Source organism: Agelaius tricolor, unplaced genomic scaffold (assembly GCF_023055355.1).
Source record: "Agelaius tricolor isolate 1412-34295 unplaced genomic scaffold, bAgeTri1.0.p SCAF_2, whole genome shotgun sequence".
NCBI classification, from domain to species: domain Eukaryota; kingdom Metazoa; phylum Chordata; class Aves; order Passeriformes; family Icteridae; genus Agelaius; species Agelaius tricolor.
In genome coordinates, this window is record NW_027269262.1 from 84,169,104 (window position 1) to 84,193,189 (window position 24,086).

Genomic DNA, 24,086 nt, shown 5'->3' on the forward strand with positions numbered 1-24,086 from the left:
ATGCGGGGGCGCGGGCAACAGGAGGGAAGCAAGTCCTGTGCCTGCGACAGGCTGCAGAAGCCACGTTCTGAGTGACCTATTGCACTGCGTTATAAACACACTTGCCTATGAGGACGCGACGTTTTCACTCGTTTTTACTTCATTGCCCGGCGCTGGCCGCGCTCCGCTCTCCGTACCCACCCAGGTCGCCGCGCGACACCCGCGAGGGAAACTACAACTCCCAGCAGCCCGCGAGGCCGCAGTTGGAGCGCTTCCATTCCCCGATATCTGGGGGGGAGCGCTCGCCACCCTTGCGGCTCCTCCCCATTGGTGAAGCGGGAGCGGGCTGTACCACGCGAGCGACACCCCCCGGCGCGGAGCGTGGGCGGAGCCCTGAGGGCAGCGCGGGAGCGGCGGCGCCGGGCGGGGATGGAGCGCTGCGATCTGGGCGAGCGGCGGCGCGGGCCCATCTGGAGCCGCAGGGCGGGGGCGGCCGCATCGCGGGGGTAACGGGGCCGGGCCGGGGGGAGAGGCTGCCCGAGAGGAGCGGGAGGACGGGGCGGGGCCGGCCCGGGCCCACCTGAGCCTCTGCAGGGTGGTTGAAGGGGCAGCCCTGGGATAGCCGGTCAGATAACGAAAGGAGCGCGTTCCCCTCGGGTCACAGACTCGCTGCAGTTGGAAGGGGCCTCTGGAGATCATCCAGTCCAAGCCCTGCCAAGGCAGGGCCACCTAGAGCAGGGTCCAGGTGGGCTTGGAATGTCTCCAGAGAGGGACACTCCACCACTCCTTGGGCAGCCTGTTTGGTGCCCTGCCATCCTCAACGTGAAGAAGTTATTCCTCCTGTTGAGGTGAAACTTTCGTGTTTTATTTCAAGGCCATTGCTCCTCGTCCTGTCCTCCTCGCTGGGAACCACCGAAAAGGGTCTGGCACCGATCCTCTTGGCACCCGCCCCTGAGATATTTATATGCATTAATGAGATTCGCTCCTGAAGGTGGAGCAGGTCCCCAAGGAGGTGGTGACACCCCCGCGCTCAGGCTGCTCAGCTCGGCCGGGCACTTACCCTGCTTTAGGTGTATTGAATAAAATGCCATGGGGGAATTCCAGGAGATTAATCGCAGTGTGGTGTGCTGTGTAAATACTGCCTGGTCTAAGCTGAAGAGCAGCAGCTGAAATGCTGCTTTGGGGGCCTCTGGAGGCAGCCCCGTGAACTCCTAACTCTGTTCTCCTGGCTTAGTTCAGTTGCAGGGAAACTTGAAAGGCAGAGAGTGACGTTGGAAAGGTCTTGGGAGGTGCTGTAGCGGCAGCGATAGGTACTTGTGTGTCAGGGTGGTTTTAGAAGCAGAAGTCATACTTGATTTGTTAGGGTCTTTAATGTCATAATCCCACACAAACATCACTAGATTTCAGTTACACTTTAAAATATTTTATCTTTCTAATTTCATTTTTATGGCCCTTTTATTGAAGAAAAGAATGGGCTTAACAGTGAGGTGCAATTAGTTTTATCTCTAGTCTGTACTATAGCTGTATGTGCTCACTCAGACTTTGTAACAAACCCCCCAGCCCCATGAAGGTGCTGGGTAGCATATTCTGTGTCTCAGAGCTAGCAGCATCTCATATAGCCATGGTCAGAGCATTCTGCAACTGCTCTGCAGTCTTTAATCAGCCTGCCAATATCTGGCACAGCTTTGGTGTTTAGCTTAACTGAATTCACATCCAAGTGATAATACAAAATTATTGGCTTGTTCAGTGTTAGGCAATAAATCCAGGAATAGCAGATCTTCCAAAGCTCAATCTCCCGCTTCCTGGAAAACCCTTCCTCCTCTTACAGCTTATTCTGCACATTTCTGCATCTGGCTCTGTTTTATGTGGACAGCACCATACAAGGATAAAAGGGGCAAACTGGAAACTTTTGTTTTATAATAGCTCAGATGAATAGTAATAAATAAAGCTTTCTTCATAGAATCACAGAATGGTTTGGAATGGAAGGGGCCTCAAAGATCACCTAGTTCCATCCCCCCTGCCATGGGCCTGGACACCTTCCACTGGACCAGGCTGCTCAGGGCACCATCCAACCTGGCCTTGAACACTTCCAGGGATGGAGCATCCAGAACTTCTCTAGGGAGCCTGGGTTGTCTCACCACCCTCACAGTAAAGATTTTTTTCCTAATGTGTAATGTAAACCTACTCTCTTTCAGTTTGAAGCCATTCATCCTTGTCCTGTCATTCCAGGCCGTTGTCAAAAGTCTCTCTCCACTGTGTAGGCTCCTTTCAGGTGCTGGAAGGCCACAATTAGTCACCTCAGAGCCTTCTCTTTTCCAAGCTTAACAATGCCAATACTTTTGAAGACTGTGAAAAGAAGTGATATTAAAACTGGTTTTAATATCTAAACAGACTGGTTTCTTACAGTACTGCACAGCTTCTCAGTTTTCTAGAACATTTCTTTGCAGTGGTAATGATGAGCCAGGTTCCTTGCTCAGTGTTGAATTAGGCTTTCAGATGCATCAGTATAAATTAGTGTTATTTATTAATAATGGAAATCAGGTAACCAGGAACCACACAAAAGGATTGTGAATGGTGAATTTCCCCATCTGCCTTACATGTCTCCCACCCACCTTCCAACCCAGTGAATTACTTCCTTTGTAGTATATTTTTTACCTAAGAAATACATGAGTTTCATGGGAAATTTTTCATAGAACATGGAAAATCAGAATTGTAAAATCATAAGATAGAAATATTTTAATCCTATGTCTTGCAGTTATAAATGGTAATAAAATGATTCTAAGCATGGTTGTTTTGCTGGCTTTCTTCACAGAGTTATGGTGAACATCATTCACAGTGTCCAAGGGTACCATTCCAAGACAATACATTTTCTGAATGTGGCTTTTGACAGTTCTGGGGATTCTCTCCTGGCTGGAGACCGCCAAGGGAATATATATGTTTTTGACTTGAATGGGAACAGGTAAGAATATTTCTATCAAGAAATAATTGATAGAAATAGATATTTAATAGAATTTAATTGTCTGAGGCATCTGTAGCATTCAGGGCTGTGGAACTTGCCTGGACAGGATCCCACAGGTCAGGTTTTAACTAGATAGTTTTAAATAGGTAATCATTTGCTCAGGGCTGAAACTTCAATCCAGTGTCTCGTGTAGGCTCCCTAAATGTTATTTCATTGGTTTAGCTGCTCAAAAAGATCAGAGGCTTGCAATTGGAAAAAGAACAGCAATGCCATAGAACTTAAGGGCTACCACCAGAAGTTACTGTTGGGCCAGTACAGATCAATGAGTGAGCCACAAATTACAGTAGACTATACCAAGTGCTTTCATTTGCAGAAATACATCAACCAGTCTTTCAGCATTTTACTGCTGAGTTTTAAAATACTAGCACTGATTTTTAGATCTATTATAATTGGATATTATTTCCTTACTCCCTTCTTCTGAGTTTATTTTTTTCTCTCTGTAAAATATATTGAAACCAATTATTACTTCACTTGACATTAAATGAACCTAAGCTTCCTAACACAATGAGAATGTGTATTTTTAAATAGGTTCAACCTTGTTCAGAGAACAATGCAGGCTTGCACTGCTTTGGCATTTAATCTTCGCAGAAAGACAGAGTTCCTCGTGGCTTTGGCAGATTTTTCTGTTAAGTGCTTTGATACAGGTAAGGAGAAATTTCAAGGCTTAAATGCTATCTGTATTGGCATGAAAACTTACATAATTTTAGTTTTGATCTTACATTTTTCAATAATTTGTTTTATGGAAATTATACTATGTATTTCATGCCATCTGTCTGAAAAGTTTGGCCCTGTGTTGGTTGTAGTCCTTGGGTAAATGAACCTAAATGAACCCTTTGCTTTGCCAAAGTTCTTTATTCTCACTGAGTCACACAGGCATTCATTTAACTGAAGTCCACCACAGGATTGCAGTTAGGTATGTTACCTTTTTTTTTAAGCAGTTTTTTATATGTTTACTTAGAATGAGGTACTGTATTAAAATAAAGCCAAAACCAGTATGATAGTTTGTGACTGAACAAGTTCTTGACTATATTTACAGTAAAATATTTGAACAAAGTGACAATGTATGCTAAAAGAAATGTCAATACTTTTGAGTATTCAAGTAATTCTATATCCTTATTGAAAAGCAATATTAAAAATTAACATTACAGCTGTGTGTCTCTGTCTTGATTAGAAGTAAAATGGTGAAGGGCAGTCCCAGTTCATTCTTCATAAATTATTCTTTACCTATCAGAAAATGCATTTGTAATGTCTCCATTATATCCAATTATTCTCTGGATTTAAATATTTTTAAAAAGCTGTAGGAATCATCTACAGTTTTAGGGCTTGAGATTATCTGTAAAGATTTTAATGTAGCACAATGTTCCTCAAAATAGAGGAAGAGTCACAGTTAAGGTCTGAAATCCCCTGCACTCTTTCTCTTCCTTTCAACAACAGCAAGACCAAAATTAGATATTTGGATGCACTTAGAGAAATCTTTATTATTCCAGAGAATACTGCATGTTCATGTAGTGCTGTTTCCAGATATCAAGTCATACTGAAGAATGTTCTAAAATATGAATGGTACTCACTCAAATCAGTGCAGTTCCTTAGGGTATTAGACACTTCTTACCTGTTGGGCTCCATCCCCTTCTTTAGAAGACACTCTCCAATCCCATGTCACCTCTCAGGTGATGACAGCTTTAAGCACTCCATTGTATGTAAGCACAGCAGAAAGTTTGACTGTTGGTCTTTATGAGCTGCTTTATAGCCATTTCCTATCTTTGATGCCACAGCAGTGGCTGGAACCACTCCATGGGCTGCCAGGCAAACCACCCAATGTAAACAGTGTAATTGCCACCAGTGCAGTTTGGTTGCTGAGGGAAGATTAGTGGTCATGCAGTCACAAGTGGGAGACGTCGTAGTCAGAGGAACCATTTCCTTAGAATGCAGTGCACAGCATAAAAAGGTTTAAGGTTCTAAAAGAATTAATGAGCTGTTGCTTTCTGACTCTGCCTTTCTGTAGTCATAGCCTGTTGTCATTAAACCTTTTTTCTTTGCACCTGTAAATAGTTGTGTAATCATTCACACATTCTGTCCACAAGTAAAAACAAGTGCAGAATTCTAACCAGAACATTCAGTCTCAGCTTCTGTGGGTGTTCACATCAGATATTCTGTGAGGCATGCTGAAATTAACTGATCACATTGTTCATGGCTTTTTAAGTTTGATTTTTAGGCTGAATGAATCAAGTCTGTGCAAGCTGGCTTTCTGTGCAGAACTGAGCATAACTTGTAAAATGTTATTTAGAGATGAGGAGAAGGTTGTTCCTCTAAGGTATAATACCTATATGAAGACTGATACCTTTGTTTCTTGTGTTTTGGGCTGTGATGGCAAATGGTTATATACTAGTTATGCTTAAAAGTCTCTCACAGCATAGTGTTGACAATAAAGACTAAAGTAGTAGTTGTTCCACTTTGAATGGCTTTCATATCTTTTTCATCAACTTCTGCAGGAACCCAGGAGCTAGTTAGTTGGATGAGAGGCCATGAATCTTCTGTGTCTTCCATCTCTGTCCATGGCTCAGGCAAGTATGCCATCACCACTTCCACTGATACAGCTCAACTGTGGGACTTGGACACCTTTCAAAGAATAAGGAAGCTGAATGTTCATCAGTCTGTGGGTATACAAAAGGTGAGTAAAGAGCAACTGCTAAAGGTGAACAAGCACACCACAGTAGGTACAACATCACATATTGAAATCACATTACTTGTAAATAGTCTTTAAAATACAGATGAATCTTTTTTATCATCTTTTGACATCTCAACTTTTATCCCATCACATCACCCAGACCACTGAAATAATGACTCAGTAGTTGCAAAGATCTCCTGGGAACTTTTAAGGAACTTCCAAATTTAGAGATACCCAAAATTTGTTTGGACATGACCTTGACTAACCCAGTTTAACTTGGAAGTTGGACCCATCTTCTAGGTTGACCTTGCATCAGCCTAGGGTGGGCTCAGAGGACCTGCGTAGATTGATTCCAGCCTGCATGGTAGTAGGATTTAAGGGTGTTGTTAAAAAACAGTTTTGGTGTCATAATGGTAACTTCAGACAGTCACCACCAGCTGCCTCATTCAGCTTCTTATTCCAAAGCTCTTCTGTCTGTGCAGGCAAAGCTCTGAATGTGGGAACAAACAAGGCTGCAAAGGAACTCAGCAAAAACAAATCACTGCTTCTCAGCCTAGTGGTTTCTTTGGTTCTGTTTGCAGCACAGACACACTGGAGCAGCACGGGATGAGAAGGATGACATGTTTGTGTCAGGGAGTGGTTTAAGTAGGTCTCCCTTAGCATTACACTATTTTAAACAGGTCTGCCTGCGCCACCAAATGTCACACTTTGGTCTAGGTACTACAGAAAGTCCTGACCCAGTGCCTGAGCATGGTTTGCACACGTGCTGCCCTGCAGTGAATAGTCTGACAAACACCACTTCAAACCAAGCCTCTCGTCAGGCTGGCCACTAAAAAGCCATGCTGCTTTTGCAGAGAACCAGGCTATTCATTTGAGTGTCCTCACCCACTTCTGGATCAGGCAGAAATTCTGTCAGCTTAAAATAGTCACCTAGCAATTACTGGGAAAGATCATCCATAAATTTTTGTTTGTTTGTTTTATTAAAACTGTTGTGTAGCACATGTTGCTAAAATAATTATAACATCTTTCCTCCAAAGATGGATGCATTTCTCTAGTGGAGATTTTTCTAGTGCTCAGTGTCTTTCTTTCTTTGTGTAGGCTGTGTGTAGGGACTTCTTATTGGTAAGTGGCTCTTGGAATTTGGTAGGATGAGGATGTTGCAGTATGGAAAAAACTTTTACAGCCAAACAGTAGAGATTATGATTGAATTAATAGATCACATTTGGGAATCAGGAGCCTGCTCTCTTTGGTGCTACCATTTCCTATAGGACATTATGCAAATGATCTAGATTTCATTTTCCTGTCTTTAGAATAATGGTATTTGTTCTCATCCCATAGTCTAAGACATACAGGTAGATATGTGCTTTACTGAAGTTCAGATTTATTATTAGACTGCAGGCCTGACACTCAGTGTGCAAAGCTGGATTGTTGCTTGCTCTCTGAGCCACTGTAGCAGTGTCACACCCATCTTGTGTGCTTTTTGGTGCCTCTTGAGCCCAGTTGCACTCCAACATACACCTTCTGTTAGGTTGGCATGGGGAAAAGCTAATTTAAAAATGTAGAGACTGAGATGCAGAGTGAACAGACAGCAGGTGAGACAGATGAGAATACAGCACATCTACAATGAGCATTTCCAAAGCATCACTGTTGATTCAACAGCTGCTTGTGACCATCCTGTGGTATTTTTCTATGGCAAAGCAGAAAATTACCAACTGTTCAGTATTCCAGTTTACCAAAATTCATCTGCTCTCAATTCTTTGTCTGGTCTTCCTCAGGGACCCTGAAGGAGGACAGACAGCTCAGTCTGTCTGAACATAAATTACTCTGGTAGCTGAAATGACTCTTCCCCACAGGTTACTTTTGCTCACTGTCAAGTGACTCATTTGGCCTGAATGCCAATTTTCAGTTACTAAGATGAAACCCAGCCCACATATCCACATTTCCAGATTTTCAAGGCCCCAAGAGATCGTTCACACCAAAACTACGAACTTTGTAGCACTGACTTAATCTCAGCCACTGATGTCCCCAGCGTTTACATTGCGTCCTTGCTGCACTCATTGGGAACAATAAAGTTTAACAGTCCTAAAAACAAGACAGATAAAATTTAACAGTTATTTCAGTGAGTTAAACTGGCTTAGTAAAGGGTACAACACATTTTAACCAGTGCAAGGAGAGCAACCCTACTCTTCTCTAGGCTGTCACAGTAATAGCCACACCTGCCATGTTTTACTTTGCCATGCACTTTGGTAATTTTAAATGTACTTTCTTGACAACATCCCATTTTTTTTTCTTTTCCATATTCTTCCAGGTTTTTTTTCTTCCACTGAATAACACAATTCTCAGCTGTTTCAAAGATAATTCTGTTTTTGCATGGGAATTTGATACTCTTCACTGTAAATACCAGTTGTCACCTCCTGTAGAAGGTTCTGTATTATTTTATAAGGTGTTTGCTGTTACCAGGTAAATTGCTATTTTAAACATTCTAAAGGCAGACTATTAAAAATATGGTTTTAAGCAGATTCTCTTTCTTTATTTGTAATACTTTGTGGAAGTATTGAGCTATCTACTATGATAAGCTTTTGAACTCTGCTGTGACTGATACTTTCAGCAAAGATCAGTAGCAGTTTTTATTATAGTCCCATAACAGTTGAAATAAATTAGGTTGATTTTTAATGACCACTAAAATAATGTTTAAACTTTATTTTATAATATCCTTTAACGATAATATCCTATCCTTTACTAAAGCAAATTCTATTATTTAGGAGCTATTTTGTTCTTTCAGGAGAGTATCACAGGAATAATGGCAAATTCAAAAGTGATTTGAGGGCATAGAACAAAATGAACAATCTCTCTTTTTAGCTAACAGTAATTGAAATTATAGTGTGCTGATGGAAGCTTTCCCTGTGATGCAGGGATGGTCGGACTTTGGTAGCTGGTGGGAAATCAAATCATCTTCACTTATGGTGTTTGGAATTAAAGCAGTTGATAAAAATAATCCAGATGCCAGAGAAGGTGCGAGCTGTCCGTCACCTGGAATTCCTCCCTGACAGTTTTGATGGGGGCTCCAATCAGGTCAGTTTTTTCATAAAGCTCAAGACAGGAGTATTTGGATAGTGGATTCAACACCTGTACTTGGAGGGCTTTTGGGGGGCTCTGGGGTTGTAGAGATATATGATACAAAAGGAAAGTTACTGTACTGAATCTTTGTTCCTTTAGCTTCATGGAATGTTGTTGCTGAATTGGGTATTCCAGGTATTCCACTTTGTTTTACATTGGCAGTATTAATGGTTGAATCCTTTTAACTTGTAGGTCCTTGGAGTGTTAAGTCAAGATAATATTATGAGATTTATCAATATAGAAACATGCAAACTTCTTTTTGACATTGGGAGTCCTGAAGAGGGAATTAGTACAGCTGTGATTAGCCCAAATGGACGGTATATTGCTTCAGTAATGGAAAATGGGAGCCTTAACTTATACAGTGTCCAAGCTTTGACTCAAGAAGGAAATAAGGTAGAGTATTTTACATTTCTTAAAACAATAGTAAGTCCTCTTAGAGATGATCTTTGGCTGCATAAGCAGACTGCAGCAGCAGTAGTTTGCAGAGGTGTCATATTTAACAATACAAATAAAGAAAAAGTGATTTGTACAGTTTCCTTCATAGTTCCTCCAGCCTGTCAGGTAACCTGGTGTTTTTGAGGTATATATAGTGTTGGAAGGGGGAGATGGTATTTCTTTCTATAGCAATTTGTGTGCATCAATTTCTTTTTGTAATGGTGTTTTGGAGGAGATGGAAACAGAATAATTGTGCCTCGTCTGTTCCATTTCCTACAGGAAATACTTTGCAGCTAATGCTCTCTTAAACTGTGGGCACAAATGGTGTTTTTGTTACTGTGATTTTATTCTTCTTACTGTGTTATTGGATACCAGCACCCATCATTTATGGCACAATCATACACTCCTAATCCTCCCTAAATAACAAACATTCTAAATACCAGTTCTTATTTTGTTACATTAATTTATTAATAGGAGTCAGGTTTCTAATACAGAATTCCATATATCTTTAATCACCATGTCTTTGAAGTAAACAGTAAGCAGCTCTGGATAATGATGGAGCTGGAGCTGAGGAAGGATGTGTAAATATGTCACACGCATTCCATTTGCACTTTTGCTGATGGTTTGACATGAACTGGGATATCCACTTTGTCACTTGCTTTCACAATCTCCAGCATTGAATTAATTAATACCTGCCTGACACTGAAGACTAATTAAAGTTTGTAAAGGTGTTCTGTATTCTTTTAACTGGTACTATAGAAATGCAAAATATTTTAATGACATTGAGAAACACACTAAAGTAAATAACCTTAACAGTGCATGATACACATCTATAGTATCCCAATTATATTTTTACTGTTTGTCAAGCAAGGGAATAACATGATGTTTGAGTTAGCTTGGAAGCTACATAAACCTTCCCATAGTTAGAGCAATTTTATTTGTGACATCCTTTTCCAGGAGTATACAATCTATATCTGTTTATTTATAGTATAAATGTGGTTCTAGTCTTCTTTTTATGGTCATCATACTCAAAAATGTAGCATATAAAATAAACAACAAATTATATTTCTGTGTAATCTGTTTTACAAGATTTTAACCAAGGTATTTGCACCTAATACTAGCCTCCACCATTCACGCTCAGAGTTGTAGAAGATGGGCCCAAGTACACATCAGAGGCAAATAAACTGATCACAAAAGTGACTTCAGAAAGGTCAAAGGGGCCATGGAAATCCAAACAAAGCAAAATTCAAAGCAGATTGCTGAAACTGCAAGCAAATACATCACTTGAAAATAAAGAGGTAGGAAGAAATTGCAAATATTTTGTCCTTCAGTCTGCAGTGATCATATTTCATTGCCATTTGCTTTAAAAAATAAATTCAGGCACTGAAGCACTTGGATATTTGAGCAGAGCAGGGATTAAGGAAATTTTAGTACCATTTTCTCTCTCTACTTAGCCTATACTCCTACAGTATGTGACACAGTCATAGCTGCCTCCAGTCTGGGGTACCTCTGCAGTTGTTCAAGCAACTTGTGACACATTTGGTATTTGCTAGATCTCATCTGCTTTCCTGCAGAAAGCCAACTGGCACATCTAAAATGTCTGCCTAGAATCCATTTCCTTTTTTTTTAATTATTTAGAAGATGAGTTACATTTATTCCCCTCTGTCATCACAGTGCCATTTTCTCTCTCTGTCTTTACCTTGTGCCTTTTGTGTGTGTGTGTGTGTGTATATATATATTCCTGCTTATGTGTCACCATATGATCTATTTCTTATGTTAGTATTCTTTATGGTTTGCTATATGCATCATTTATTTGTACACAGTTTGCTATATGCATCATTTATTTGTACACAGTTCAGCCAGTTTGGGTCTGATCTGCTTCTGACTGAAATCAATGGCAGCTGTTCTTTGAGTTCAGGAGACAATAAATGATTATTACCTTTTTGTTGTTGGTGAAGTTCCTGGGACTATGTAGTAGACAGCAATACATGTTTGATTTTTTTCTTTGAAACTATGTGATAAACTTCAATATTTAGCCACTCTCATTGATTAGAGTGCAAAGAAAGAGAAAATGGTTACATTTATTGTTGATCTCCTGTTTTGTAGAATGAATTACCAGGTGGATTAAACAAGAAACGTCTGCAGGCCTTATTGAAAGGATTTGGAGAATATCCAGCTAAGTACAGGTGTTTTTTATGTGCATGTTCATTCTTGCACAAAATAAAATTGCTTGTGGTTACTGGCCTATGAAAAAGAATTTCCTTGATTAAGGCTGCATTTTAATTGCAGGATGTTTGTTTGGCGTTCCTTATTACAACTTCCTGAAAACCACTTGGCATTCAGTAGCCTGATAGATAGGGGAATCCACAGTGCATTTGTAAATATTCAGAAAGAGTATCCTATCAAAAGTGGGAAACTGCTGAGAGTTCTACAGAGGTAAAATATATATTTGTATTTATTTAAAATAGTACTGATTTTTATTTTCAAATAGTCATCCAAAATGTATCCAGTAGCTGGAAACAGCTGTAAGAAAATTTCTAAAATGACATGGTAGTGCCCTCATGGTGTTTTGTTTTGGTAACTCCTACAATCCTGCATCTGTCTTGAAGTTCACAATATTTCTATGTTGTGGTTGTAAAATACATGCTATATTTTTATTTGGTTTTGGATCAATGTTTCCTACACAACATTTTTTTGTTTGTCTCTGTGTACAGGACCTTGTCAGCTCTAGCTCACTGGTCTGCTATCTTTGCTGAGACACCTTACATGCCTTTGCTAGCATTCCCATTTGTAAAATTATTCCAGAACAACCAGCTGATCTGCTTTGAAGTTGTTGCTACAGTAGTAGGTAAGGAATGATTTTAAAAACTCAGATATGCTTCAACATGTTTAAGCTTTCCAAAGCAAAAGAGTTTTTCCTGCTGAAATGAATAAGTTATTTCCTTATTTATAGGTCACCATGGTGTTACCAGGAATTAATATGGAGCTTAAAACAAAAACCTCAAAATATGATACTTCCTTTGGCTGTGTTTCTAGCAAAACGTTAGCAGTTTTAACAGTGTTTGTAAAGTCTAATTGAAATGTATCTAGCATTTGCAAACCCATATGTATCTAGTGTAATTATATCACAATAATTAAGTCTCTGAGACATGGGAAAAGTAGTCACAGCCATCCACCCCACCTGTCACCTGCTCCCAGCCAACAGGGAATGATCTTTTTCAAGGTTTGAATCTCTCTCAACTAAACTCTGTTTAGTTGTCTTTAGCATGTGGTAACTCAAAACTAGACATTTGTCTGAATACTAGCTGTGTCAGTCTTCTGAAGAAACATTCTAAATTAAAGTGCTTTACACTTAAATTAGTTGTTGCAGCTGCTACTAAATCTACAGAAGGTATATGCTGCCAAGCATACATACCCACTTTGCAGCCACATGCTGTTGGTGAATAAGTATCCAAGTTTACAGAAATTATTCTTAGTACGTTAAAAATTACTTGATCCAGGCTGTAGTTTTGTGAGACAGAAACACTGATTTAAGTATTCCCATCTGCCTCCCATGCCTTAGTCCCACAGCTCATAGTTTTTTTTTCACTTTGTATTTGAGCCAGATCAGTTCTTCTGTCTTGTTCACAGTGTACTGACACAAAAACCCATGCCAGTGCAGCTGGAGGAGCAGTGTACTGTGGGAATGGTTTAGGAACGCTTGGAAACAGAAGAGATGGGAGTATCTTAAATAGGTTTTGCTGCCTGAAACAAAATCTTAAATGCATTCAGCTTAGTAACCCAACTTCAAGGTTGTCATGAGTCTTTTGCTCTGGATTACAGTGGATTGTGTTCAGCTTCTTGTTCTCTTTCAGTTAATTTTTGCCAACACTGGTTTGAGTACTTTCCCAATCCTCCAATTAATGTCCTTGCTATGATGGAAAATGTTTTGGCACATCATGACAAAGAACTACTTCAGCATTTAATAAAATACCATGTAACTTCACAGGTAATAGTCTGGACAGCTTTTGTAAACAAAAATGTACTGCAGTGAATAGTAGTGCACTGTTCTTTTATTTCAATGAATTTCTAGTTTGGGGGAGTTTTCATTAAATACCAGTGAATTATGTGGGAGTGTAAAGAATGTATCATTGATTTCCTGCTGTTTTTCCTTGTCCATGATCATATGTATGCTACTTTAGTTCTTTAGAAGTTCTTTGCTTTCTAGTCCACATTGCTTAAAAATCTACTCATCAAATTATGAATGTACCTTTTTTTAACATGGACATAAGTGTGATTAATTAATTTTCTAATCCCTGTTTATCATTAGGGACGATTTCAGCTTCACAAATCTAAACAGAACATTTAGACATCCAGTGAAATAAGAAATGTATTTATAATCACCCCAGATTAACTTTGCATGTTTAGAGTAGGTGGTGAAACTTATCTTGAAATGTTCTGTTTATTTCCTTTTTCATAAATTACTAGATTCTTGGTATAAGGCAAGAAAAATCACATTGTTTCTTTAAAAGGAATGGTAAAATTGTACTAATGGATTATTTTGTCAATTTTCCCAAATAATTTAGGTTTATGCTTGGCCTCTCCTAGAAACACTATTATCTGAGGTTCTAACAAGAGAAGAATGGCTGAAAGCCTTCGACAATATTTTCTCCAACCATCCTTCATACTTTCTAATGATTGTCATTGCCTATGTTATATGTTCCAGAGCTCCCTTGCTCCACTGTAATCAAGCAGCAGATTTTGAGGTAAACATTTTCATATTTAAGTTAATCATGTGGAAAAGATGTATAAAACATTGTATCTGTTGTTAGGTTACAAGGAGATCCATTTCCAAATTCATATCTGTGTACTTGACAAATACACAATAAATGAGTAAAACACTGAGCAGTTTCCTGCAGTTTCATGCAAGGAGAACTTTAAAAGCTTTCATAGGCTTTCTAATGTCCCTAAAGGCCATTTTTAAAATTTCAATAGTTCATCAAGCCCAAAATAATTCTGTCTCTTTTTTGAGGATCTAGTATGGACTTCTGCCTTTGGAGACGATACACAATAATTCTGTGATGTTGTATCATTATCCTCCTGTCAGATTTTCAAAATTAGTCAGTATTATTGGATGTTCTCTGAAGCTAAATTAAAATGTTTTCTTATGTTTAATATTCCATGGGAAGAGGATTCTTTTTCTTACGAAAAATCTCTCTAGGCAGACAAAGGGTTCCACCTCTAAAATGTGCTTGTGAGCAATTTGACTGACATCAAGCAGATAGCATTACTGCTATGTTTAATAATGACCATTTAGAGATTTTCTTGGTAGATAAGATCTTTGACAGGAAGAATAGTCCTGCAAGAGGAAAAACTTCTGAGCTTCATGGCTGAACACTCAAAGTCAAGGCAGGTTTATCCAGTAGTAGGAGTCACTGTTGGACACTCTAAATTGACACCCAGCTTCCCAAATCCCTTACACAGCTGCCATTTGAAGAGAAGGAAAAGAACTACAGCATCCTTTCCCACCTTGAAGAAGTTTGGCTCAAGTCAATTGAGCTGGTGATGTTTTATGAATTGGTAGGGAAAACTTTAAAAACTTTTTAAATTAACTGTTGAAATATATATCTTGCTATTTTTCATAATTCCCAGATATGTGTATTAAAAATAATTATATATTTGTGTAAAAATACATAACAGTGCATAATCTTGTGTAGAATGTAAATGGCAGCATGTCTCTTACAGTATTTCTTCCATCATCGTAACAACGTGGACATTAATGTTGTGATTAAGGAAGCCTATCATCTTATGGAGGCTACACCTCTGGATATCCATCCACAGCAAATGCTTGATGACTTCACACCACTTACAAAAGGACAGTACCCTGTGTTTAATAAGTATCCCATGTTCATTGTGAATTATCAAGCTCAGAAATGGGAGAAGATCAGACAAGATGAAATTGAATACTTGCGAGAAAGGTACTAGTGAGAAATTGAAGACTCAGTCTGGGAAGGACAGGTGGACATAATTGCCTTTGTATGTTGTAATGTGTAGTCTTGAGAGATAAGAAAATTCAGGAAAAGGACTTGAAATAGCTGCTGAAGCTTGAGAGTTACTTGGTTTGACATGTTTTTACATTACATCATTAGTCTTATCTTAAATAAAAAATGTCTGCTAATTAGCAGAAGATATTGGGCTACAAGTCACTGAACTTGGAAGCTCATAGCTAGAGCCTAAAGCTCTGTTGACCTTGTGGGGCCCAACTTTTGAAGGGCCAGGAGTTCTTAGCTTGCTATTGAAATCAGTGGGTACCATGATGCCAAGGCACCCTTAGAAACCAGGTTTTATTAAGAATGTGAGGAAGAGAGTACCTGCACTCATCTGTAATGCCCTGTTGTCTCTAACAGTCAGTATGGTAGCTCTTCCTCATGTACTTTGTCACTGTGGAGGGGATGCCATATTCTTTCATGTCATCTCATTTCAGCAGTTCTTTGCTAGTGCTGTCATCAATTTCAAAGTAATCAAGTAATTTCTTGATACTTGGTTTGAATGATTAACGGGACTTCCTTCCATGTAGACAATTAGCACATGAATCAGAAGCCAAAGCACAGGAACAGAAAGCAGAAGATGAAGCCTGGTATCAAAGGCAGAAATTACTTCAAGAAGCTGAAGAACAGAGACAAAAAATCCTACTGGAAGAAGAGAAGTTGGCAGAACAGAGGCAGAGGTATTAGAATATAGGAAGCATTAGGGGTCTGGCTACTATAGCCTGCTATTACATTTTAAACCATGAGTAAAGGAGAAATAACCACTAATTTGTATAAATTGTAATGTGGGATAACTGTGGTCTGGTGGGTCATATTTTGGTTGGGAATTAAGTGATCTGGGTTGTATTACTACCTCACCTCTTACTCCCTGGAGGGAATACAACAGATTAGAGGTCAAGTCACTTCATATTCTTGTCTCAGCTCCCAGCCATTTTTCTGGTTCCTTCAGATTGGGAAGTCTCTTAAACAGTCAACTGCTGTGTGTCTGCACTCTGAGACTTCAGACTTGCATTGTGGGCAGAGCCACACTGCAGATACAAGAGTCACTTACAGGATCAGTGACTGTGCACAGTCTTGGAATTCTAGTGGATCTAGACAAACAACTGCTTTGTGTATCAGTTTATAAGCAAAGAGTAGTGATAGCAATGAAGCTGAACTGTAAGTTTGTACATTTTGCAGTTGTGAAGGTTTAAGAGAATTTCAACATCTCCATAATTTCTTAGATAAACTACAGGTAATTATGGAATCATTTAAGTTGGAAATTACCTTTAAGATCTTCAAGTCTAACAGTTAACCCAGTACTGCCAAGTTCACCACTAAAACATGTCCCTAACCACCACATTTTTGAGCACATCTCCTAAATCTCTGTAATCTATAGAGCTGGTTGGTTGGTTTGTTTGTTTGTTTAAGAGGACAGCAAGCCTTTATTTACAAACTAATCCTTGAGTTTGCGGTTTTGTTCCTTGAAAGAGTTTGATATTTACCAAATAAACTTGGGACTAATTTTGTGCAGGAAGAGGTACCAGGACACTGGCAGTTATTCTATGGAGTAGTTTCTAGTTTTGGATCCTTGCAACATTAAACTAGTACTTATTAAAGTGGAGCAGAAACAGGGCACAGGACTTCAAAGCTTAACTGGAGATATTGCCCTTAGAAGATGTGTGTCTGTGAATTTAATTTTGTCTCTTAAATGAAAACTGGACATTTTACAGGAAAGACAGCAGCCATCCTAAGCTTTGTTAAGCTGGAGATGAGCTCATAGTAATTAAGGGCTAACTGCATTGTGTGTTTGTGCTCTTTGGTACTGACCTTTTACATATACAGTATCATTTCTGTTATTTGTTTATTTCTGTTTATTTTGGCCTTGAAGGCTTGCTGTGGTGAAAAGAGAACTGAAAGTAAAGGAACTGCAACTTTTAGATGCTTCAAGAAGGCGTTTTCTGAACTACCACCAAGATCAGCTTCAAATGGAACTGAAACATCTCGATGATGAAATTGCAAGAAAGGTTGAGTATTGCTCAAGTAATTCTTTTCTGCAAGGATTAATAGGGAAAACTAAACAAGGAAAAAAGGCATAACTAAAATTTTAGTTGATATACTATGATTTGTGAGCCCAGAGGTGTATTTAGCATGAGGCAGCAGACTGCTTCAAGTGGTAAATGCATTATTTAACAGTTAGTGGCAGTGTTGAAAAATGTAATGAGCTCCTTAAAGGACTAGTGAATTCTCAGCTGTCTGTGGGCTGCATGTCCAGATTGCAAATTAACTCGCCATTGATGAAGAGGCTCCACAGTGGCCTCTGGCCAGGCCTGGCTCTGCTCTGAATCACTAACCCAGGCACCATGGCATGCAGCTGTGCCATGAAAATGGTGCTGAGAATGGAAGGGTTTGCAGCTCATGGGCACTTTCTGAGCCTTTGCAGGGCTGTTCCTTGTGTCTCAGCAACACACTTCACAGAGCACAGTGCAGCTGGGTGGCTGTTTCTGCAGTCAGGGCACTGTAAGACTCCTCAGCTCCAGCTCAGCTCAGGTTCTGCCAGGTGCAAAGCAGCCACTTGCCCTTCTGGCCACTGTCCTCCACAGCACTCTGCCTTCAGAGACTCCTTTCTCAATTCAGAGCTGCATGTGGTAGGTTTTTAACATTAATTCAAGACTGGTATTTCCCTAACATAGCTTGGCTGGATGCAAAACTCTTCTATGCCTCTTCTCCACCTTGCCCTGTGCTTTTGTTATGCAGTATTTTCCATTCTTCATATGACAGAAAACTAACCAGAACTTAGGGGCGTGGGGTTTGGACATTCTTTTTGATAATGTTTTTCTAAAGCAGAAGAATTTCTTTACTGTATTTTCATGTGTTTCTCTTCTCCACAAGGCATCTATGAGACAGCAGGAAACAAATGCTGTCCAAGATACAGAACCTGAATCACAGAAACAGCTTTTTGAACAGGTAATTATTGGGGAACTATGCTAAATACAAATATTTAATGGTTGTTCATTTGAAGTTCTTGGATTTGATTGTGTTCATGCAACCACACCTTGTGAGGAGAAATGGGGGCCTGATATTTTTCTCTTTTTTCTCTTTAATGATTTTTTTTTAGAGTAAATCCTCTGTTGATAAAAGCATTAACACAATTCACTGTTATCTTGGGGAGTTTTGGGTGAAAATAGTCATATCCTCCCCATTTTATTCTTTTCTTCTGCTGAGGTATGATTTGGTTGCTACAGGGTTTAGTTATGGGCTCAGCTGCTTGAGGGAAGTAAGGAACATGTAAATAAGAAATAAGTGTTAACAATGTGTTCCTCATCCAGAAACTCCCACCTTTTCATCTGTGATATCCAGACATATCTGCATTTTCTGGAGAGAACAGTATAGCAGATTGATGTAGGTGATGAAAAAATGTCTAGTTGCCAACAACATCATTAAGCAAAAAGGAGTGGATGGTTCATCAGGAATGTGCAGTTCCTTTCTGAAATGACTGATTTATTCAGAAATATGGCTATTCAGTAATAAATGGCTTTAATCAGTAATTCTGTTTAAAGTTAAATTTTAGTTAATTATTATAAATAATTATTATAAATTACTGCAAAGCAAGAATGCCAATGGAAGCCTTTAAAAATGTTAATTTTGATTAAAAATACTCAGTTAAGTGTTTAGAAGTCAAAGCTACATGTACCCATCTTGAGTATGTGTAGATCCAATGGAATAAAGGAGAAGTAGACATCCAGCTCTCAGACCCTCATTTTGAAACATGTCAGTTTATATTTGGGTTTTTTAAAGCTTTTGGTCCTAAACTTGTTATAATCCATACTGAGCATGACTGGGCTGAATTTCTGTTAGCATTTATTTATTCAATACACAGCCAACTGTATTGTGGCTACATAACACAAACCAGGCTAGGCTCATTTGTATTCCAGTACATGTAAAGTCAGCTCTCTAAGGAACTAATTCTACAGTGATCATCCTCTCTAGGCTAGAAAGGTAGCAATTATTCAACCAGCTGAGGATCTCTGTTTGCCCACAAGAGTCAGTGCAGACAGGCTTTCCCTGCACTGTTTCACTGCTGTCAGCGAGGGTCCCCGCTCCAGCTTCAAAGGATGTTGACTTTGACTCAGTTGCTCAGTAGATTCCTACAGGCCTGGGAAGGGGCTTTAACTTTTGCAGGAAATTGTGTAGATGTGCCCTGGTGAATGTGAAGAAAAGGTGATAAGCTAAAATGCTGTTTCTAGGTCTGCTAGTTGGTTGTACTACTTTGGAAATCATCTCTGCATTCAGGCTGCAGATGTGTTCATTACAAACCCCAGTGCCATGAAACACACTTCATAGTTATGAAACATTTTGGGGTTTTGGCTAAAATATGCCATAAATTGCAGAATATTTTCATGATGAATCTAGTTCATTTAGGTTGGAATTTTGCTTTTATTCTCCACAGTAATCTGGAGAATGGAATTACATCCCTTGTCATGACTCAGGCCACTGTTATGACTCATGCTTCATCTAATTCCTAGTGGATAAAACAGCAGGGTCTATGACTTTTTTGGACAGTTATGATATGCAGGGGGATGAGATGTGTGAATATATTCAAATACTAGTTTAATGAAATTTTAATAAATGTTAAAGAGATGGAATTACCAATGTGAGCTAGTAGCTTAGCAACAATAATTTTTGTTTTGTGTGCTTGGCAGCATCTAATCCAAGACCAAGAGGCAGTTACAAAGGAAATGAAAGAAGAGGTGGAAGCTCATCGAAGAAAGATGGATCTGGAAGACCAACGTGTTCAGAGATTGATAGAAATAGATCAAGAAGAAATACAGAAAGCTCAGACAGTAAGATGATTGGATCTTAACATGTGTTCTGGGGAGTCAATACGCTGATTTAAACAAGTAGTTCATAGTTACTGGTTAATAGCATTTTGACTGTAATTAACTAGGTCAAGTTCATATGGAAATATTTTCTAAAGAAATCTAATTTCTAGATAGCTATATTAATAGATTAAGATTCTATGTTTAAAGTTTTGAGATTTCCAAAAATCTGACTGAAGTGTCAAAACATCTGTATAATATTGAAATTCTCTGGACCTGCCAGAAATACTAGCTTTTTATTTTTTTACTTCTCAAAACTTAGAAAGCATGTAAGACTCAAAAGTTCTTTTCAAAACAAGTCATCCTCCTGATAAGGAACATGTTTTGTTTGTAACCATAACAAAATAAAAGACAGCCTCAAAGGAGATTTCAGTTGGTAGTACTTGGCAGGAAATTCAGCTGTAGAAGCTGTCTTCTAGATCTCAGTAATGAATGTGTGTAGCTTGACATTAGGAATTGCTCAGATTTTCAAGCTCAGAACTTGTAACTGCACAGTTGGAAAAATAGTTGCAGCTATCCCACTGCCCATATGCTTGGCATCTGCATTTGTGTATTGTCTAGAAATAAACATATGGGTCTGAATTTTTGTAAACAGCATTTGATTTTTGGAAGCAGATGGATGTGGGTGAAAGTATTGGCATTCAGGTATCAATCTTATGTCAGCTGCACCTGTTAGTGCAGCTAGTGGCTCTAGCAGGGACATCTGACAGGGATCCTGGAGAACACCTCAGTTTGTCCTGCCTGGTCTGTAGGTAAGGCTGTGCAGTTGGAATAGACTGAATTTCTGCTAAGAAAGGTGTTTTATTAGGTGGCTGAAGAAAATTTAGCCAGAGCTGAGCAGAAGCACACTGACACTGACTGGAGACCCAGGCATGATGAGCAGGACCAGGAGAAGTGCTGCAGAGAGATTGCCACGCTCCTGCATGACAACAGGGTGAGAGAAGCTGAACTGCTCAAGGCCATGAGGGAGGCAGAAGAAAAAAAGGTATTTGCATAATTTCTTTTTTTAAGTGGGCCTGGCAAAAACATAACTGCCTATACCTATAATAGGGAGTGTAGAAAGCTGAAATGTATTAGAGAAATATTTTGTTAGAATTCTCCTTTTCTGTTTTGACTGGGAGTTTCTGGAAGCACAAGAGTGAATTGGTAAGGGTGTTTTAGTCTTAGGAAAGCATATTCCTATTTCTGTAAGTTCCTCTCATTTTTATTCTCTGACCCAAGACTTTTACCTTTCTCCAGATGTTTGAACGAGACGTTTTTCAAAATGAAACCTTCACACAGCTGACTACCATATTTTGATTATAGGGTGAAGTGTAATCTGTAATAATCCAGATGGTTCTATTTGTTGCTTTTTCCTTGCAACACATCTGTTGAAGACATTTAATATCTCTGTTGCACAGCAGGAAGATGTTGTACAGAGTAAAGCCCAACTGGAGGAAGAGCAGAAGGTGGCTGCTGCTGCAGATGGGCACAGGAAGCAGTTCTTAGATGACAGAATGAATGATGAGTTAGAACTGGCTGAGAAGCTGCAGAGGGAAGATGGCTGTTTTGGTGAGCATGTAGATAACACAGTTCTGTGTGGATGTCGGCGTGAAGGATTCAACGACTGAACACAAATGAACTGTTCATTATTGGGAATAAACTTAAGCATAACTCCTTTACTAAGCACTCCATAAGTGCTTATTGGCAATATTGTTTCATGAAGCAGATGTATCTGTTTTCCTAGGCCAGACTTAGAAAGAAATCTCAGTTTGATACCTATCAAATGCAGCAATATAAATGGCATTTTTGGTAGGAGCACTCATCTAGCTCATCTTAAAACAATTGTAAAATCACATCCATTAGAAATTTTCTGTCAAATAATGTTGTCCTATGACATACAATATTATACCAAGAAGTGGTATAACACTGACACACAGTGTTATACCAGTAAATGCTTTTTCTAAGTGTTTGTTAAAAAAAAAAACCCAAACAAACCCCAACACATTTATGTGCTTCCAGAATTGGTCAGTACATCCCTCTCAAGTGCTGCATTTGTGTGTTTTTGCAGGTATTTCTCCTACCCCCACCATGCTTCCAAGGCTTACATAAAATTAGTGATTAATATTAGGGTTAGGTGATTAGTATTGCTTTGGGCAAACTTTTTCAGCCTTTGTCCTTATTTACCTAATGTTTTAGTATGGAGTATTTTGCAACTGTGCATAATTAAAATGGGTGGCTCCTAAAACTACAGGCATGAGTAGCCATATTCCATATGATCTTAGTGGCCTGTTTGTCAGAAGATTAATTATATAGGAAGAAACAGCACATGTAATTTCTTAAAGAGCTGTAATTTCTTGAAGGGAATTTTAAGAAATTAATGAAATTACAGAGGTGTAATTCCTTAAAATGAAATGCTGTGATGCATAGCTTTGACCCAAAGAGTAGAAACATTGACCTCTAATTCTGAGCAAATTGTACTTGCCATTAACTGCAGTGGGTGATTGTTCTAGCTTTGCTTCCTGGAGAAAAACTGTTTTACCTCCAGCTAGAAAAATTCACTAGAAACTTCAATATTTTTAATTTACAAAGAACCTTTCTTTCCATTTCCCACAGAGAGACTGTGCAATTTAAAGGCCAGGTGTACAGAGAGAGGGGTGGAAGTCCAGCAGGTGCCAGGGTCTGGAAACATCTCTCTCAATGATCTGTCTACATTAGCATCATCACTACACAGTAAGTGTTTTAAGTTAGGAGTCTGTTTCACATTTAGTTTCAGAGCATTGCTGGAACACCCAGCTGTGTGATTGAGCCATTAGTTGTGTAGGTGTTTAGTGGATAGTAAACCAGTTTATTGTTATGTTCTCTTTCACACCTGCAGAAAATGTCTTTGCTCCCAGGGATGGCGCAGGTAAGAAGTGCCTGAAGTGTGTCATGTTATGAGAGTGATCCTAGTAAACCTCAGCCTAGTGTAGTTGCATTCTGACCTGATCATCTTGCCCATGCTTTTCCTGTCTTCATAGCTGTTTATGATTTGGGAATGTTGAGAGGCTGTAGAGCTGTCTTTCATCAAAATCTGACTCAGAGTTATAGTCAAGAATTAGTCTAATTTCCTCTGGTCTGTCCTAGTTACTCTGGCAGTAAAAGCAGTTTCAATTCCAATGCACCTTATGTACAAAAGTCTGCAGGCAATGGGAACCTCTGGACCTGCTGCAGCCCCCATTAGCATCTGACCTGATAGCCAACAGAGGCACTGCTTTCAAAGAACTTGCTCTCACCAGTCTGAGGGCTGCCTCACATCCAGTGGTACTGAAAACCAGCATTTCTCTACCTGTTTTCCAACAGGTATTTGTAGTGCTTATGGAAAGCCACTAGTTGCAGTGTTAAGTTTCTTGTACTTGGTTGTGTTTAGACAGAAGCCGGGCAGAGCTGGCACGCCGGGAGCGGGAGCTGATGGCCGAGGTGCGGCGGCTCAGACGAAGGATCACCTCACGGGCCCGAGCCAGGCTGCCTCCAGCTCCTTCCCCAGCTACAGCGTGCTCACCTTGAGGTGATTTGCACTGGACCTTTAGCTGCACTTTCAAATTATTAATCAGTGAAAAGCTAAATATGTATAGTGTGATTCAGGATGGATCATAGACTTATTAAAGGCTTTTGGAGATATTTTTATATAAGAATAAAATCCTAGCTAGAAAATATGTATTTGTTTGTAACCTTCTTGTTATTTTTTACTTCTAAAATAAACTCATTTTTTACCATTAAGTTACTGAATGTGCAGTATTTGTGTACTTCATTTTTTTTGATGGCTGCCCTGACTTGAAGAAGCAAACCACTGTTAAAAATGTTGGTTTTGTCAGTGATGCGGAAGTGGATTCTACAGGTTGCAGCAGGGAAATTTGCAATCAGAGAAAAGAATCCTTTCCAGCGAGAGCCAAACACTGAAACCAAGACCCAGAGAGGATGTGGAGCACCTGCTGCTGGAGATGCACGTAGTTGTTACACATATTAGC

The 24,086-nt window shown here is 39.3% G+C and overlaps 1 protein-coding gene across 6 annotated transcripts; it reads left to right on the top strand.

The window, feature by feature from the left end:
* The first annotated feature begins 26 nt into the window (after positions 1 to 26).
* TBC1D31 (TBC1 domain family member 31) lies at positions 27 to 23,838 on the top strand. 6 transcript variants are annotated; one of them, XM_071421727.1, is made up of 23 exons: positions 27 to 485; positions 2,792 to 2,938; positions 3,527 to 3,642; positions 5,488 to 5,666; positions 7,972 to 8,123; positions 8,576 to 8,735; positions 8,973 to 9,173; positions 10,337 to 10,513; positions 11,322 to 11,401; positions 11,505 to 11,651; positions 11,930 to 12,063; positions 13,070 to 13,203; positions 13,781 to 13,960; positions 14,940 to 15,172; positions 15,772 to 15,921; positions 17,112 to 17,247; positions 18,113 to 18,187; positions 19,924 to 20,064; positions 20,909 to 21,085; positions 21,501 to 21,651; positions 22,696 to 22,812; positions 22,958 to 22,987; positions 23,489 to 23,838. In XM_071421727.1, exons 1-23 carry the CDS (start codon positions 409 to 411, stop codon positions 23,623 to 23,625), a joined length of 3,231 nt encoding a protein of 1,076 aa, XP_071277828.1. In that variant the 5' UTR covers positions 27 to 408; the 3' UTR covers positions 23,626 to 23,838. The 6 variants fall into 6 exon arrangements, with proteins under 6 accessions (XP_071277828.1, XP_071277831.1, XP_071277827.1 ...); XM_071421726.1 differs by lacking the exon at positions 27 to 485 and adding an exon at positions 522 to 827 and having other exon boundaries at positions 21,504 to 21,651; XM_071421725.1 differs by lacking the exon at positions 27 to 485 and adding an exon at positions 524 to 827.
* The last annotated feature ends 248 nt before the right edge of the window (positions 23,839 to 24,086 follow it).

Bases quoted from the DNA above. Each gene is read 5' to 3' on its own strand.
- TBC1D31 (XM_071421725.1), top strand. From the start codon at position 736: ATGTCTCCAGAGAGGGACACTCCACCACTCCTTGGGCAGCCTGTTTGG. The intron at 11,652-11,929 runs GTAAAATATATA...CTCTGTGTACAG, and splicing joins CTGCTGAGAGTTCTACAGAG to GACCTTGTCAGCTCTAGCTC. The intron at 18,188-19,923 runs GTAATTATTGGG...TGTGCTTGGCAG, and splicing joins AGAAACAGCTTTTTGAACAG to CATCTAATCCAAGACCAAGA.